Source organism: Odocoileus virginianus, chromosome 5 (assembly GCF_023699985.2).
Source record: "Odocoileus virginianus isolate 20LAN1187 ecotype Illinois chromosome 5, Ovbor_1.2, whole genome shotgun sequence".
NCBI classification, from domain to species: Eukaryota; Metazoa; Chordata; class Mammalia; order Artiodactyla; family Cervidae; genus Odocoileus; species Odocoileus virginianus.
The window spans coordinates 40,323,944-40,341,950 of record NC_069678.1 but is presented as its reverse complement, the minus strand read 5'-3'; the positions used below and the strand labels follow the sequence as shown (position 1 = coordinate 40,341,950).

Below are 18,007 nucleotides of genomic sequence, written 5' to 3'. Positions count from 1 at the left end.
CATAATATTCCTGAATGAATGGAAGGAGGGTGTGAGATGCTACCTAAGAGGTTGGAATCTGACACATATGATAAAACTTCTATCTTGATAAAAATCTTTTGCTTGTTCAGAATGTAGCACAGGTATCCTCCTACTTAAGCTCTTAAAGATTTTTTTACTATTTTATTTTTAGTTTCTTCTGGATTTCTGATGAGTCCTGGCTCCTTTTCTTTAGGACTATATATACTTAACTCATCATTATAATTCCTATCCTGACCCCCTTTTTTCATTAAAAAATCTTATTATATTATTTGCCTTATAAGACAATATTGTCTTATTGTGGAGTATGATAAAACTCTGGAATAAGAATATTGGGTTCAAATACTGACTCTGCTATGTGATCTTGGCAAGGTACTAAAATTGTGTGCCTCAGTTTCCCCAAGTATAAAATGAAAATAATATTCATACTTATGTTACAGAGTTGCAGTAAGGAGTAAGTGAAAGAATCTCTGCCCTGGTAAGTACTGAGTAAATATTAACTATTAAGATGATTCACTCTGCCTCAATAATAACCAACACATTCCATTCTTTTTTGATATACTTGATTAAAAACAAATTCTATTCATTCTTTACTGGACAGGGCTTTAAAAATTTACTCTAATAACTTTATTAAATTTCCCTTAATTTATCAGTCTTTAAAATACTTAATATAGGAGGCGGCAACGGCGGCGGAGGCGGCGACGCGGGGCGCTCGGGCTGATGGCGGCGGCGGGCGGCCCCGGGACGGCGCTGTCTCCGCGGCTGTGCGACAGCGACCCGGCCACCCCCGGAGCCCAGTCCCCGAAGGATGATAATGAAGATAATTCAAATGATGGGACCCAGCCGTCCAAAAGGAGGCGAATGGGCTCTGGAGACAGCTCCAGGAGCTGCGACACTTCCAGCCAGGATCTTGGCTTTAGCTACTATCCAGCAGAAAATTTGATAGAGTACAAGTGGCCACCTGATGAAACAGGAGAATACTATATGCTTCAAGAACAAGTCAGCGAACATTTGGGTGTGACCTCCTTTAAACGGAAATATCCAGATTTAGAGCGACGAGCTTCGTCTCATAAGCAGAAGCTGTACCTGAGCGCGCTGAAGGTCATCACAGAGACACGGTGCACTCTTAGGTCTAACAGCGTTGCGCAGTGATGAAGTACTCGATTTAATGATAAAAGAATATCCAGCCAAACATGCTGAATATTCTGTTATTCTACAGGAAAAAGAACGCCAACGAATTACAGATCACTATAAAGAGTATTCTCAAATGCAACAACAGAATACTCAGAAAGCTGAAGCCAGCAAAGTGCCTGAGTACATTAAGAAAGCTGCCAGAAAAGCAGCTGAATTTAACAGCAACTTAAGCCGGGAGCGAATGGAAGAGAAGAGAGCTTATTTTGACTTACAGACACACGCTATCCAGGTGCCTCAAGGGAAGTACAAAGTTCTACCAACAGAGCGAACCAAGGTCAGTTCTTACCCGGTGGCCCTGATCCCGGACAGTTCCAGGAATACTCCAGAAGGTACTCACCGGATGAGCTGCAGTATTTGCCACTAAACACAGTGCTTTACGAGCCCCCCTCGACCCTGAGCTCCCTGCTCTTGAGAGCAATGGTGACTCCGATGATGCCGAAGATGGTCGAGGTGATGAGAAAGGGAAAAACTCTGGCAACTCTGGCAACGTGTCAGAGGGGCAAGGCCTTCCCGAAGGCCAGGAGGAGCCTTTGCAAGGAAGACAGAGGTCCAGGGACAAGGCTGCCCCTCAACGCAAAGATGCTTCCAAACGTTCTGTACTGTCCAAGTCAGTTCCTGGGTACAAGCCAAAGGTCATTCTAAATGCTCTATGTGGAATTTGTCTGAAGGGTAAGGAGTCCAACAAGAGAGGGAAGGCTGAGTCACTTGTACGCTGCTCCCAGTGTGACAACAGTGGCCATCCTTCTTGCCTGGATATGACCATGGAGCTTGTTTCTATGATTAAGACCTACCCATGGCAGTGTATGGAGTGTAAGACTTGCATTATATGTGGACAACCCCACCATGAAGAAGAAATGATGTTCTGTGATGTGTGTGACAGAGGTTATCATGCTTTTTGTGGGGGCCTTGGTGCTATCCCATCAGGTCGCTGGATTTGTGACTATTGTCAGTGAGCACCCCAACACCCAGGAAAGTGAGCAGAAGGGGGAAAAACAACAAAGAGGGATAGTTTTTTTGACCCCAATACCATAATATGCATTTAAATGAAGTATTTGGTGCCAGTTTATTTACAACATTCTCATTTTTATGCCAATAAAAGATTTTGAAATTAAATAAATAAATAAAATACTTAATTTAATTTCAAAGCCATCTTACCTAATTTGGCATTATTTACATTTAGTAATCTTAACATTTTCTTCTATTATTTTTACTTTTAGTAAATAATATAAATAATAGTTAAATCACTGTAAAATTGAATAACAAAATTAGCATTTTTGTTTCTATTAATATCATGATGAAATTTTATTTATTTTCACATTGTACTCTTCAGAAAATGCAAAGTATATGTCTAAACTGAGGAAATTAGCCAGAATTAGAAAGCATAGAAAATATGTCCCAAAAGGAATATGTGCAATGTATTTTATAAAAAGTTCTGAACTCATCTATGATTCAGGTCATTTTACAGTAACATACAATAAAACAATTGTGTAACCTGAAGTCAAATATTTTCCCACATATGTAACTTTGACCTTTATACAGTCAAAGTCCCATAACTGTCCAACATTGATAATGTTCAGGAGTATATATATGGAGAGATTAAAGGTGAAAGAAATGCCCCTTGAACAACACTGGGGTCTGGACCAACTCAAGAGGAACAATGGGGTTATTCAGAAGTTTTGTTTTCCTCTTAATGCTATACCTGCTGCAGGGGTCCAATGCTTCCCTTGTTCAGCTGAATAACAATGGCTACGAGGGCATTATCATTGCTATAGACCCCGCTGTGCCAGAAGATGAAACACTAATTGAAAAGATACAGGTAAGAAAGTAATGGGATTTTTTCTATTTGAATTGATGAGAAAAAATATATATATAGTAGTTAATAACTGCAATGGAAACTTCTCAGGAAACTTTTAAAATTCAGGAAGTTTAAAAGCACCAAGGTGCAGTAAAAAAAGAAAATAAAATAACACTGGAATGGGCAGTGGGAATTGAAGGTTCCACACAAGGTTCTACCCTGTCCCACCATAAGATCAAAGACAAGCCATGGGACCTCCCTGATCCTCCATTTCTCCATCTGTAAGTTAGCAACTGGACTTGTATGTTCTTTAAACAATGATTTACCAAATGCTTGCTATGGCATGACAGGAGAGAGAGCAGTAGATTTTTTTAGAACTCTTGATCTCATGAAGTATATATTTTCTTCAGATGACACAGATAATAAAAACATGTCAATGTATAGCAGGTTCATGGTAGTAAGTTGCTATGCAGTAAAATAAACTGGCAGAGGGGATAGGCAGTGATGGTGGAGCTAGGATAAGGGGAGAATGTAGGTTACTGTTTCATGCAGGGTAGTCAGGGAATCTCACTAGATGTAACATCTGGTTGGAGACCTGAGATGAGTGAGGAGAGTCCACTGAAAACCTTGGAATGGACACTAGGTGAGCAGAATGGAGATGGCAATGTGCTTGATGTGACCAAGGAAACAACTGTGAATGAGCAGGAGGAAGAGTGGGGGACAGCTGAAGGTGGACAGGTAGCAGGGCCCAGACCATTGGAGAGATTTGGACTTTCACTCTGAGTGAAATCAGAATCCACAGAAGAGGAAAGGTGTGCTCTCTTGTACTTGCGCTGGAGTCATTCTGTCTGCAGTGTTGAGGAAACACTGTAGAGGGTTTTCCCACGACACTCATCTTGTATAAGCTCTGTTAGAACTGTGGAGGGAGCTGTTGGAAGTGAGAAATGACAGTGACTATGAACAGGGATATTGTGGTAGACATCATTAATGTGGTGTGATCCTGAACGAGTTATTTACCATGAGCTTATCATAGACAAGTCTGCTAATGATTTAGATGTGTGGGGTAGGGGAAGAGAAGAGGGAAAAATAAAAGTCATAGAAGACTTCAAGGGTTTTGGCCTGAACACTTGGAAGGGTGGAATTATCATTGATGGAGAAGGAAAAGACTTAAGTGGAGAAAATTTGGTGGCTGGGAGATCAGAAGTTAGTTTGCAAAATTTTGAATTTGAGATACTTTTGCCATTTCTTTCTCTAGGAGTCTTCCTGACCCAGGGATCTAACCTGAGTCTTTTATGTCTCCTGTATTGACAGACAGGTTCTTTACCACTAGCGCCACCTGGGAAGTCCATTAGATATCTATATGGTTGGAGATATGAATCTGAATTCAAGGAAGAAATCTAGGGAGAGATAAAAACTTGGGAGTCATCAGTGTGTAGATGAGATTTCAAGCCGTTGAGAGTAATTGAGTTCACTCGGAAGTGTGGATAGACCAGAGAAAGTTTCCAGGACTGAACCAAAGACTCATATCTATTGTTTCATCCAACTGTAACATTCCATATAATAAAGAGATTGGTGTTACAGCCATATAAATTAATTCTCCCTGTCACTCACCTCAGCATTTACTAACTCCTTATATTTAACTCCTTCACTGTTGTTTCCTTAAGCTCTCACTTTCTGCTTTCCCCATGGGTGTTGTTACCCATCAAAAGCTGATGGGCTTGACCTGAAAGGTGAGCAGGTGATATTGTGGCTGTCATTATAATCTTAAGCACAGCAGTATTTACTTACTGGTACATTTTGAATTCCGGGAAAATACAAAGATTAATTTACCGATGAACACAGGCTTGAGTAGCAGTTAATATAGTTGATTCTGAATGGTGGCTTTTTTAGTATCCAGCTAGCTGATCAGTATCAAAACTAACTGAAGCTCAGGAAACAGCATTCGGAAGAATTGTTTGTAGGGGCAAAACATTTGTTAAAATGGTCCTCTATTGAATGTAAAAGTTCAGTGTTTAGCAGACATTCCCAGATAAGAAGAATGTTTTCTGGCATTCTCTGAGTCATCTACAAAGTCCTTACATTGATATTTTCAGACAACCTTGTGAAATACTCTCATCCACATTATATAGAAGGGAAAACTGCAATTTGGAAAAGGAAATAATTTTTCCAAGGTCAAGTTAAATAGTACAATCAGAGCTGAGATCCTGCACATGGGTTTTGAAGGTTGATAGATCTGGATTTGAAATCCAGTTTATATAAGATAACAAAAATCACTCTTTTTGTAAAGGGTGAACAGTGAATATACTGTTATTCTTGGGATACTATCTGACCATAGTAAGATATATTGAATTGATTCATAATTTATAACCTGAGTTTCAATTGTCAACTTTCCTTATTCCTTTTATTCTCGGGTCTTTTGGGTTTAAGAGAACTTTTTTTGGAAACATTAATATCTTAATCTTCTTTGATCCAACTAGGATATTATAGGAGTTATGAGAAGGAATTTAGATGGAATATTATGAAATTCTGCATGGAAGCCTCTGAGAACCATTTTTAGCTACCCCAGCAGGCCCCAAGATATCACAGTCATCTGATATAGGGTATTTGAAATCTCTCCATGACTTTATAAACATACCATTACCCAAGACAGCTTTATAGTGTTACAAGACTACAAAATAAATTGAATCTCATGGACTTGCACAATTCCCAGCCCACAAAACTGTATGCAGTGATCCTATTTTCCCAAACTGTACTACAATTAAATTTACTATATGCAATATACACGCAAAGGAACAGAGAGAGTCATCACTTTAAGCAGAAAACAACTGATTGAGATCTAAATATTCCAAAACAAAAAGTGAGGAGAGACATTCTTAGGGAACATACTTAGGTAGAAAATTATTTCATCTGCTTTAGGCCAGTGACGAAGTAATGTTTGGTCTAATTTAGGAGATCTCTGAAGTCCTCTTCCAAACTCCTAGCTAGTCCTCTGGGTCTTCTGTTTTCTGTACCCTACCTTCTGACTGATCCTTGGCTCAGAACTCAGTCTGCTTGCTGGTCATCAGCACATGTGATCCTCTTTCCTATCTGTAAATTGGACTTGTCTGTTCTTTAAACAATGATTTATTGAATACTTGCTTATGGCATTCCAGGTGAGAAAGCAGTGAATTTTCTTAAAGCTCCTGATCTTTTTCAGTATATACTCTCTTCAGATGATACAGATAATTTTAAAAAAATCAGTGTAAACAAGTCTGTAGTAGTAAGTTGCTATGCAGTAAAATAAATCAGCAAAGGGAGATGGCAGTCATTGTAGAGCTGGGGTAGGGAGAGAATGTGGGTTACTGTTTCAGGCAGGGTGGTCAGGAAATGTCTCACTAGATGTGATATCTGGGCAGAGGCCTGAGATTAGTGAGGGAAGACCCACTGAAAATCTGGGGAGGGGACAGCGGTTGCAGTGGCATGGAGATGACAGCATGTTTGATGTGACCAAGGAAACAGCTGTGAATGAGCAGGAAGAAGACTGAGGAGAGCTGAAGGTGGAGAGGTAGCAGAGCCCAGACCACTGGAAAGATCTGGGCTTTTACTTCGAGTGAGATAAAATCCATAGAAGGATCTGAGCAGAGGTCAGGTGTGCCCTATCTTGCTTATTCTGAGATCACTCTGACGGCAGTGTTGAGGACACTCTCTACAGGGCTTCCACTTATCACCCATCCTGTGTAAGTTGTGAGCATAGAGGTGTCAAGGGACATTAGTAGGAAGCTGCAGCACATGAAAAGTGATGGTGAATAGGAATGGAGATATTGTGGGAGATAATGATCTCTCGATCATTAATGTGGTGTGATCCTGGACATTTTCTGAGAGTATTATGGAGAAATTTGCTGATAGTTTAGATGTGTGGGATAGAGAAGGGTTGAGGGAAAGTAGGAGTCAGAAACTTCACAGGTTTTTGCTCGAATACTTGGAAAAATACAATTATAATCAACTGAGAAGTAACCTCCAACCTACTGTGGGAGTTCTGTAAAGCCCTTGTCATACTGACAGCCAGTCCTCTGGTCTTCAGTTCTCTGTACTCTGGCTTCTGGCTAATCCCTGCCCTGAGCCTAATCACTTTAATGATCTCTTCAATACACTAAGAGCACACTAGACCATCTTCCAGAGAAAAGGAAAGACATCCTTGGAGTTTCTGAAGAAGAGTTATATTCTGGTCTTAGGTCAGGAAGAATTAAAAAGGAGGAGATATTTTCAAATAAAAAATACTGTAGACTGTGCTGTTTGCCAGCAACATGAAGAGGGTGACATCATCATCCAGCACTCAGTATTCCTCAATTTTTCAGTGGATTTGGTCATGTAGAATAGATCACCAAAGAACTTTTCAACCATATATCTCCTCCACTAGATAATAAGCTCTTTTGAGGAACTATTTCTCCTATTAATCCTAACATTTTGGGGTTTGGGATACTAATAATAAAATATATATTATTTTCACCTTGATGGCAGAGCAAGAAGTTCTGCCTAAAAAAGCTCTGCCTCGCCTGTAAACATTTCCATTACTCCACTCCCTGTGCTCCCAACCCAACTGCCTCTCCTGAGAGGTAGTGAAAACTTCTTCTATGACCCATTCATATTAATTGTTTTTCTCGGTTTGCATCAGATAAGGCTGTTCCTCACTAGTAATAGTGATGATATCAATGAGTTTTATGACTACCTTGTGTAGAATACTTTTTATAACTCATTTCATGTTTATGCCATCCTTAAAGATAGGTTATAAGAGTATATTAAATAGATAAGAAGGCTGAGATTCAAAGCAGTCACATAAACCAGTCAAATTTTAATAACAAGAGGCTTAAGCTAGTATTAAAACCAAGTCTAGCTGCTTCCAAAGTCCATGCCCCTTATCATATTAATCAATTCCTCATAATGCAAACATAAGTATTTGCCTTTTGATGTAGAATTACAGAAGACTGAAAGTTGTTAAATGTGCAAATTAAGTCATAATTTTGAACTGACAGATGACAGATTTTGATTTTTGAATCAGAAACCCTACTCACCAGTCAGTTGCTTTTTTATTAATGACTAACGGTGAGAAATGCCTGTGATGAATGCCTGTTCATTTAGTCTACTCTCCCTTGGCCAGCCTAACTTCTCTTTTTTCCTGTAACAACAGAACATGGTAATTGATGCATCTACTTACCTGTTTGAAGCCACAGAAAACAGATTTTTTTTCAAAAATGTATCAATATTAATTCCAGAGAACTGGAAGAACATCAATCAATACAAGAGGCCAAAACATGAAAGCTACAAACATGTAAGAATCAAAAAGCATCTCTTAAAAATATTTTCTCTGTTGCTTCTCAAATTTGATGTTAATTAATCATTTCAGAATTTTTCACATAAATGTTATAATTTCCATTCTGATTTTTTAAACACCTTTTTAAATGTTCTCAGGCAGATGTTAGAGTTGCTCCACCTACACTCCCAGGTAGATATGAACCATATACTAAGCAATTCACAGCCTGTGAAGAAAAAGGAGAATATATTCATTTCACTCCTGACTTTGTACATGGAAACAAGCGAAATGAATTTGGACCATCAGGTAGGAATTTTGGTTAAAACAAATACTTTGCAATGATTCCAACATGTAGATTTGTATCCATGTTTAGTATACAAGCCTCGTAGGCTTAAATCCTGACTCCCCTATGATTGTGTGTGATCTTGGACAAGTGACCAAGACTTTCTGTGCTTATTTCCTTTAAAAATGATGAATAGAGGAGCTGCTCCTGCCTTATAGAATTGTTGGAAACATTAAACTAGATAATCCTTGTAAATGTACTCAGTATGGTCCCTACAGACATTTGAATATGGGACAGCCATGATAAATTTTTTGCTTTAGGAACACATTTTAGATTTTAATTTTTCAGTTCTCCATTGCTGGATATTAATCACATGCCATCTCCATGAAAGGCAGATGCAAGGCAAAATGAAAAGGGTCAAGAGAAAACACTAATAGGCTGGTAGCTGCTATTATTATTCAACCCATTCTTTGAACCAGATGAACTTGTTTATAAGTGATCATTTTTACCTATGAAAATGACAGTTTCGTCTAGTTCAATCTAAGAGTTGAGATCATTGTTTGAAATGAACTAAAGCACATTATATTTCAGATGAAAATCATTGTCAAAGCATGTCCAATTCATCACTAATCAATAAAAGACTTCTTAAATTCGCACTCCCCAGAACCAACTTTTCCTCTTGCACTGCCCCTTCAATGAATATTATTTAGTCTTTTATCTTTGTCAAACAAGTCAGTCCTCATCCTCAACATTTTCTGGACCTGTTCTCCACCTCAATCCTAAAGCCCCATCATCCCATCCCATCCCAGCCTTACCTCTCCCCCTCACTTTGATCTGACCATGTTTGTTGTACTTGGCACCTTTAGCCCCTTGTGCCTTTCTAGATGTAGTTTCTTTTCTACTTGACATGTCCAGTGAAGTCGGTCATGTCACATACTAGTGTAAATAGCACAACTCCCTTACCACTTTTATCTTTATGTTTTATTCAACTGCCATTTCTCCATATTGAATTTCTAGACAGTTTCTTTTGACTTCTGTAGTATCTTTCCAAGATTGTGAAAGAAAATTATAAAACTAATTGGCATTGTTTTAAAAAACACACTTCACAAGATCAGTGAAGCTCTCAAATCTACTCAACAATGATTGGACTTGCTTCCTATCATCTCGCTCATTCCCCCTAACAGTTGTCCTAAATATCTATCACTTTTCTTAAGACCAATAACCAATCTTTTCCACCTTATAAGTTAATGAATGCCTTGATTGAGAAAGAAGAAGCCCCTACCTTCTACCTTTTTACTTCCAAACTCATGTCCATGTCATCTCCCTCCATCTCCACCTGTCTTAGAAGAGGAAGATTTTCTTCAGTTTTTAAAAACAATGCCCCCACTGGAGCTCTTATTCTTTTCCCACACTTCTCAGATTATCCCATCCCATAACTGACAGTTTCCCCCTCTTTCTTAGACAAGTATTTCTCCCATAATGTGATACATATGTTTGTGGGAAAACTCAAATTCTGGAAAACAATGCCTTAACAACAGGGCTTTGGGAGGAAATAAGATTAAGAAGAAACTCTTCAAAATCTATGCAATTTGTAATAAAAATGATAACAGCAAAGCAATAGTTCCCTGGAAAGAGTTTTGGGACCCTCAAGCAGCAGTTTAGCATGTCTGAAAGCTGCCTCCAAAGCAAATACTAGAAGTATACCCCCCCCCCACACACACACACACATACAGTGAAATACTATTGGAAGTAAGAACAGGACTAGTAGGAGCTGAGCCAATAATTGAGATAAGAATGAAATTCTAAGTCAGAGGAACTGCTTTTTAATAACAATTATATATAATTGAGATGTATAACACAATGATTTCACATACCTGTACATAGTAAAATGATTACCATGGTTGAGCTAATTAACATATCATCTCCTCACATAGTTACCCTTTTGTATATGTGGTGCCCTGGAAAAGAGATAGGTTACCCATTCCAGTATTCTTGGGCTTCCCTGCTGATTCAAACAGTAAAGAATCCACCTGCAATGTGGGAGACCTGGGTTCAATCCCTGGGTTGGGAAGATCCCCTGGAGGAAGACATGGCAACCCACTCCAGTATTCTTGTCTGGAGAATCCCCATGGACAGAGGAGCCTGGCGGGCTACAGTCCATGGGGTCGCAAAGAGTCGGATACAACTGGGCGACTAAGCACAGCCTCCACAGCATGTGTGTGGTCAGAGTACCTGAATTCTATCCTTCAACAAACTGAGGAAACCATGGGAGCCAGGCAACCAGCCATGAGCTGGAAAAAAGTCAATCTGATGTGGACTGTTCTAAAGAAGGAACCACAGTTGCAAGAAGATATGAGATTTCTTAAAATTCACCAAATTTCTATCACAGTCATTGATATGAGAGCTTTTTCCTCCCACACTGAAGGATATAAATAATTCATGCTCACTCATTGGCACCATTTGCCTAAGAAACCTAAAAACAGTGTTTTTAAACTTTAATGTGTAGAGGAGTAATTTAGGGGTCTTGACCAAATTCTGAGTCATTAGGTCTAGAGTAGGCACAACATTCTACGTGTCTTGTCAGCTCCCAGGTGATCCTGACACTGCTGGTACAAGGAACACATATTGAGTAGCAAAGGTTTAAAGAAGAAGCATGACTTCTTCATAATGGCGATATTTTCCCCCTATTTTCATGTCTCATGAGGTCATTATAGTTGGAGAAACACACATTGTAGTGGACCAGACTATATTTTCAAATTCTATTTCTCTATTTCAATTTCCACTAAGGTTTTTCTTAATATTGCTAAAGCAAAAATGTATTTATTCTTCTTTGTGCATTTTAAGCTTCGATTTAACCTTTATGCTTCTGTTAATCCTGAAACTCTAGGGAAAAAAAGTTTAGTTCTGACTCACTCTAGAACCTTATCCTACTCAAGGACTCTATCTTACTCATATCTATATTTCTTAGTATCTAGTACAGTGCTGAATATATATAATTAAAAATAACTGTTTTTATTTAATTAATGCTTATATGTGCTAAGTACTATAAATTAATCACCTTATTCAGTTCAGTTCAGTCGCACAGTCGTGTCTGATTCTTTGCAACCCCATGGACTGCAGTACACCAGGCCTCACTGTCCATCCCCAGCTCCCGGAGTTTACCCAAACTCATGTCCATTGAGTCAGTGATGCCATCCAACCATCTCATCCTCTGTCGTCCCCTTCTCCTCCTGCCTTCAATCTTTTCCAGCATCAGGGTCTTTACAAATCAGTCAGCTCTTCACAGCAAGTGGCCGAATATTGGAGTTTCAGCTTCAACATTAGTCCTTCCAGTGAACATTGAGGACTGATTTCCTTTAGGATGCACTGGTTGGATCTCCTTGCAGTCCAAGGGACTCTTAAGAGTCTTCTCCAACACCACAGTCCAAAACCATCAATTCTTCAGCGCTCAGCTTTCTTTATAGTCCAACTCTCACATCCATACATGACCACTGGGAAAACCATAGCCTTGACTAGACAGACCTTTTTTGTCAAAGTAATGTCTCTGCTTTTTAATATGCTGTCTAGGTTGGTCATAACTTTCCTTCCAAGGAGTAAGCATCTTTTCATTTCATGGCTGCAATCACCATCTACAGTGATTCTGGAGCCCAAAAAACCAGTCTGCCACTGTTCCCACTGTTTCTCCATCTATTTGCCATGAAGTGATGGGACTGGATGCCATGATCTTAGTCTTCTGAATGTTGAGCTTTAAGCCAACTTTTCACTCTCCTCTTTCACTTTCATCAAGAAGCTCTTTAGTTCTTCTTCATTATCACCTCATTAGACATCCTCAAATTATATTTTGTCTACAGCAGTGTTTTTCAACCTTTTTTTCATTATCAATCCTTAACAAGCATATGTAGACATTTTTAAATTAGTTGTGCCTTCATGAAATTTTAATACCATAGATGTGTTTTATATATGTTTATGCTATGGTAGAAGTAACTTTTGTAGGGATAAAAACCACAGTAATATCTAAGACTTTTTGACCCCCCAAGAACCAAAACTCAGAGTTCAAACTGTTCTGCCCACAGCATATACATAGTAAATGGTTTGTTGACTTAACAGATGTGGAATAAAAAATAATATGCTGAAACGAGATAATTAATGCAATGAAATATAATGCAATATGTGTTTTAGAAACAAAATACAAATGCTAGCAGCTATTTAAATATTCTGGACTTTAAATTTTTTATTAAAATATGAGGGACAAGTTATGTCACTTAAAATATAATCATGGATTTGAAATATTTTCCCACAGGTAGACTGCTTGTCCACGAGTGGGCCCATCTCCGCTGGGGAGTGTTTGATGAGTACAACGATGATGAGCCTTTCTACAGGGCAAAGTCAAAGAAAATTGAAGCAACAAGGCATGAATATTTACACTTTTAAATTACTGCTGGCAGTAACTTACTTTCCTTAGACTGATTTTTTTAAAAGCCTTTCTTTCGTTTTTGTCCCAACGCAGATTATGAATGCCATATCACAAAACAGAGCTTTTTGGTTTTTTAAGAAAATATGCCTTCAAGAAACTGGTTGTCCATTTAAAATACACATAGATTCAAGAGCATCTGGCGGTCAAGTTGATTTATTTTTATACTTCTCTACGGTAGCTGCCAGAACTTATTTTTGCTGAAGTTAAGGCTCTATGTAAAGGGTTGTACTACGTTCTAGGAGGTAAAAATTATTCGCGCTACAAAAGAATGAAAAAATAAGTAGTGGAGAATGCCAATTGAGTAGGAAATCAACCAGCTTCAAAGAGCCAAGGAGAAATTTCTTGAGATTAATAAAGTTTACATTAAAATATCTGTGAAGCATCACACTTAACAATAGACAATCCTCTCAATTATGAGATCAAGAGAACAGAATATGTGGGGTAATAAATATAAAATTGGGTGCCAGCTGCTTAATCAACCTTAGATGCCCTGCTGGGAATGGGGACTTATTAAAAAATGTACAAATTTCAGTGAAGATTCTTCCTCAGCACCATAGCAACAACTTTTAGGATGCATATTTCAAAGATGATTATGTTGATAACATTTGTTTAGATCATGCATGCATGTTAAGTCGCTTCAGTTGTGTTCAACCCTTTGCCAGACTATGGACGGTAGCTTGCCAGGTTCCTCTGTCCATGGGATTCTCCAGCGAAGAATACTGGAATGTGTTGTCGTGCCCTTCTTTCTCTAGGGGATCTTCCCAATCCAGGGATAGAATCCGTGTCTCTTATGTCTCCTGCTTTGGCAGGCGGGTTCTTTACCACTAGTGCCACTTGGGAAGTTCTTTGTTTAGGTCATATTCCCCTAAAATCCTAGTCTCTGCTACAGACTATTCATCATGGTTGTTAACATGTGAAAGTAAAAGCTGCTCAGTCATGTCTGACTTGTCCATGGAATTCTCCCGTCCAGAATACTGGAGTGGGTAGCCTCTCCCTTCTCCAGGGGATCTTTCCGACCCAGGGACCTAACCCAGGTCTCCCGCATTGCAGGCGGATTCTTTACCAGCTGAGCCACAGGGGAAACCCAAGAAGACTGTAGTGGGTAGGCCATCCCTTCTCCACTGGATCTTCCCGATCCAGGAATTGAACCAGGGTCTCCTGCATTGCAGGTGGATTCTTTGCCAATTGAGTTATCAGTTGTTAACATAGGTAATGCTATTAAGTTTGCTGAATTTGGGGGCAATAGAGGCATAGACATATTTAGAAGACTTACGAAATTACTGAATAAAATCTAGTCTTTGTTTCTTTAATTTGGATTGGAACACACTGAAAAGATGAGCTACACTAACATTACAACATATTTGCTGCAATCACTGTCACTTGCTGCAAATTCCATGCAGTAAGACATATGTCTAAAATTCCTCTACTATTCTTTACTGGCCTTGGCAGAACCCCAGTCTTTCCTTCTAGCCACATTTCACTTTGCATAAAAATGCTCCTTGAATAATCAAAACACTTGTAGCTATGCAACATTTCATTCTTTTGAAGAAAATTTCTTTGAGTGAGGAATACACAAAAAGTCTTAGGCTAAAGTGGTACCAAGAGTAAATGATTTCACAAGATGCCTTTTCCAGATTCCTGCAATGTATTTACCATCACAAGGTTACTGGGAGAGATGTTTGGAAAAGGGGAGCCTACAGTCACTAGTATAAGTGGGACAACAGAAGATTTAATTCCAGAGGACTCACCCTTTGCATAGATAGGAGATTCTACTTCAAATTTCCTTCAAAAATTTCTTGTAAAATAGATAAGCTACCTGGTGGGAACCCTTAAACTTTGCTGTCAAAATAGGATGTGTGTGGTATACAAATAAGACAAAAATAATGATAAAGATCATGATTAACAACCTTGACAAGAAGACCACTTAATATTTTATAAAAATTTTAATGATCAGATGGCCTCAAAGACTAACTGTCACATATTTTCAGGTGTTCCTCAGGTATTACTGGTTTAAATAAAGTGTATATATGTCAAGGAGACAGCTGTGTAACAAATAGGGAATGCAGAATGGATTCCAAGACAAAGTTGTATGAAAAAGACTGTCAATTCTTCCCTGATAAAGATCAAACTGAAAAGACATCCATAATGTTTATGCAAGGTATTGATTCTGTAAGTATACCAATCAATCATTACTTTAGTTTGTGTTGATACACTTATAATCAGAGGACTTGTTATCATGTTTATAAGTTATCTAAAGGTGACCTGAGGGATTAGATGTAATATTATAGAATTCTTTGAACACTGGCTGGCACATAGTAAGCACTCAAGTAGTGTTACCTATTATTATTGAAAATTTGCCTTACTAAAACGTTTCCTCCCTTGAATCATATTTCATTCAATAAGCATTTTTAAAGAAAAGGTTTTTAATATTTTCAGATCTGTTAGTGAGTTTTTAAATTCACCTCATATAATTTTTTTTATTTTATAATATTAACCTTTTAGGTCACTGAATTCTGTAATGAAAAAACCCATAACCGAGAAGCTCCAAATCTACAAAACAAAATGTGCAATTATAGAAGCACATGGGAGGTGATCAGCAATTCTGAGGATTTTAAAAACACAACGGCTATGATGGCACCACCCCCGCCACCTGTCTTCTCATTGCTAAAGATCAGTGAGAGAATTGTGTGCTTAGTACTTGACAAGTCTGGAAGCATGGCGGTGAGTTCATGGACCCATTTTTCCTGGATGTAGGGACAGGGCAGTGACTGAATGTCTAAGAACATTCTGACTGCTCCCTGCACCTGGGTTCTTCTAAAATGTATGGTGGCATAACTACTGTCACCTCCTGTGATTTTGACCTCAAGAGGGGCAATGAACATTACAATGAAAGAAGGATGATGATAAGAGTTAGAAGGACCTAATCAAAGAATTTTCTTTCCCAGAAAATGGAGAGTTTATTGAGGAGAACTTTTAAGTCTTTAGTAAAACTTTTGTTCCAGGATCAGAACTGGAGATTGAAATGTGTAATTATTTCCTAATCTTACTCCCTTTATCTATTGAAAATACTTGACAGGCATGAAGAAAGAGTTGATTCAGAGCTTCCAAACTATATTCCAAATCAAGGAACACGATCAACCAGGAGGATTCTTAACATGTTTCTCTTATTTAAACTCTCTATAGGAATGACCTCCTTATGCTCAAAGACACAGACAAAAAGTATCACTATAAAGAAGATATGGCCAGATTCAGTCATTCATTCCTTCTACCATATTAAGAGAATGGTACTAGGCTGGTACTAGGCTTTAGGAATAGAGATCCATATCCTTGAAAAGTTCATAGATGAATAAAAAAAATTTTCACTCTCTTCCCCATCATGATTTAATCCTGAAATATATTTCAATATTTGGCATAGGTATCCACTTTGTCTAGGACATGGGCTGGTCTTCCAGGCTGGGCTAAGGGCATTTCTGTAGTTCTTTCACAGGGACCTGGGTGCGTGTTTAGTCACTCAGTCATGTCTGACTCTTTGTGACCCCATGAACTGAATCCTTCGTCCATGGGCTTTTCCAGGCAAGAATACTGGAGTGCCATTTTCTCCTCTAAGGGATCTTCTTGACCTAGGGATTGAACCCATGTCTCCTGTGTCTCATGCATTGCAGGCAAATTCTTTACCTGCTGAATCATCAGGGTTCCCCTCATTACTATATATTACATTGAAATTACACATTTTTCTCCCACTGTTCTATGAATACCTCTCAGACTTGAAACCATCTTATCTAGGAACCAGGTCTTCTAGGACTTAAAGTAGTCTTATTCATCTTTGTGTCCTTTTGTCTAGAATATGGTTTATCACATGTAGGCATTCAATAAATAATTGTTGAAATGAATGAACTATAAATGAGCAGATGGAATGTGTCAAAAGGATGGCACATTTGAAGCAGAATAAAGCATGCTGAAGATTAGGAATAATGCATTCAACAAATCGGGGTTGCTTAGTTAGTGGAAATGGCAGAGGGTGATATAGCTGGCTGAAATAATCCACAGTACTACAAGGTTTCAGAAAGAGCATCAGAGTGCTAGACCTCACCACATAACAGTGTTTTAGGAAGAGTCCCTGGGGAGACATGAGATTCTTAATTGGGAGAGAAGATGAGCAGTTTTCCCTAGACAGAAGGCAGGCATAGTCAAGTTTAGAGGTAAAGCAAAATGGCAGACACAACCCTCTAAGACGGGGATGTATTATAGAAGAAGTTCCTCACTGTGATTTGTTTCTAGGCAGTCCAGAGGGAAATTTGGGCATGTGTTGGGAACAGGTGCCACAGTTCAATTGGTACTGAGGAACTGGACAAGACCAGTGCATGAAAAGGTGTACATCCCAGGGTATTCACCTAGAAAATAAGGACTTGAATCCTAATCAGTTACCAAAGAACCAATTACAGTTAATCCATTAGTGGAAATGTGGTGGGGTGTGGTTAGGTGTAGAAGCAGAAATGGGTGAGGTGGGATTTACAGTAAATTTCATCTTTTGGTTAGTCAGGTGGCCAGGGGATAGAGAGATTTCAGTCTCTAGTTGGAGTCCATGATGATCTGGTTTGATATTGATATTATGGGACCTGGGGAGTAGTTTCATCTTGATACCACCAGAACAGAGGATCCCAGGTGTAATCAGGCAGTCTGTAACATTTGAGTCATCACCCTCCAATTCCAACCCAACCTCCACAGTACTCTATACCTCTAATTGAGGTGCTTAGAAGTCAAGAATCAGCTCTAGTTAAAAACCCAGGTTCCTTAATATACAATACATATGTATTACATAAGGCTTCCCAGGTGGCTCAGAGGGTAAAGAATCCACCTGTAATGCAGGAGATCGCCTGCAATACAAGAGATGCGGGTTCAGTCCCTGGGTTAGGAAGATCCCCTGGAGAAGGAAATGGCAAACCACTCCAGTGTTCT

The 18,007-nt window shown here is 38.8% G+C and overlaps 1 protein-coding gene and 1 pseudogene across 1 annotated transcript in view; both read left to right on the top strand.

The window, feature by feature from the left end:
* The first annotated feature begins 698 nt into the window (after positions 1-698).
* Positions 699-2,221, top strand: LOC110127164 (PHD finger protein 10 pseudogene; annotated as a pseudogene).
* Positions 2,222-2,869: 648 nt separating this feature from the next.
* The window catches only part of CLCA4 (chloride channel accessory 4), a 29,970-nt gene continuing 14,832 nt past the window's right edge, over positions 2,870-18,007 (top strand). The window contains exons 1-6 of the mRNA XM_020877242.2: positions 2,870-3,028; positions 8,172-8,312; positions 8,453-8,600; positions 12,878-12,986; positions 15,040-15,220; positions 15,554-15,772. Coding sequence (XP_020732901.2) covers positions 2,870-3,028; positions 8,172-8,312; positions 8,453-8,600; positions 12,878-12,986; positions 15,040-15,220; positions 15,554-15,772 — 957 coding nt within the window. The remainder of the gene's footprint in view (positions 3,029-8,171; positions 8,313-8,452; positions 8,601-12,877; positions 12,987-15,039; positions 15,221-15,553; positions 15,773-18,007) is intronic.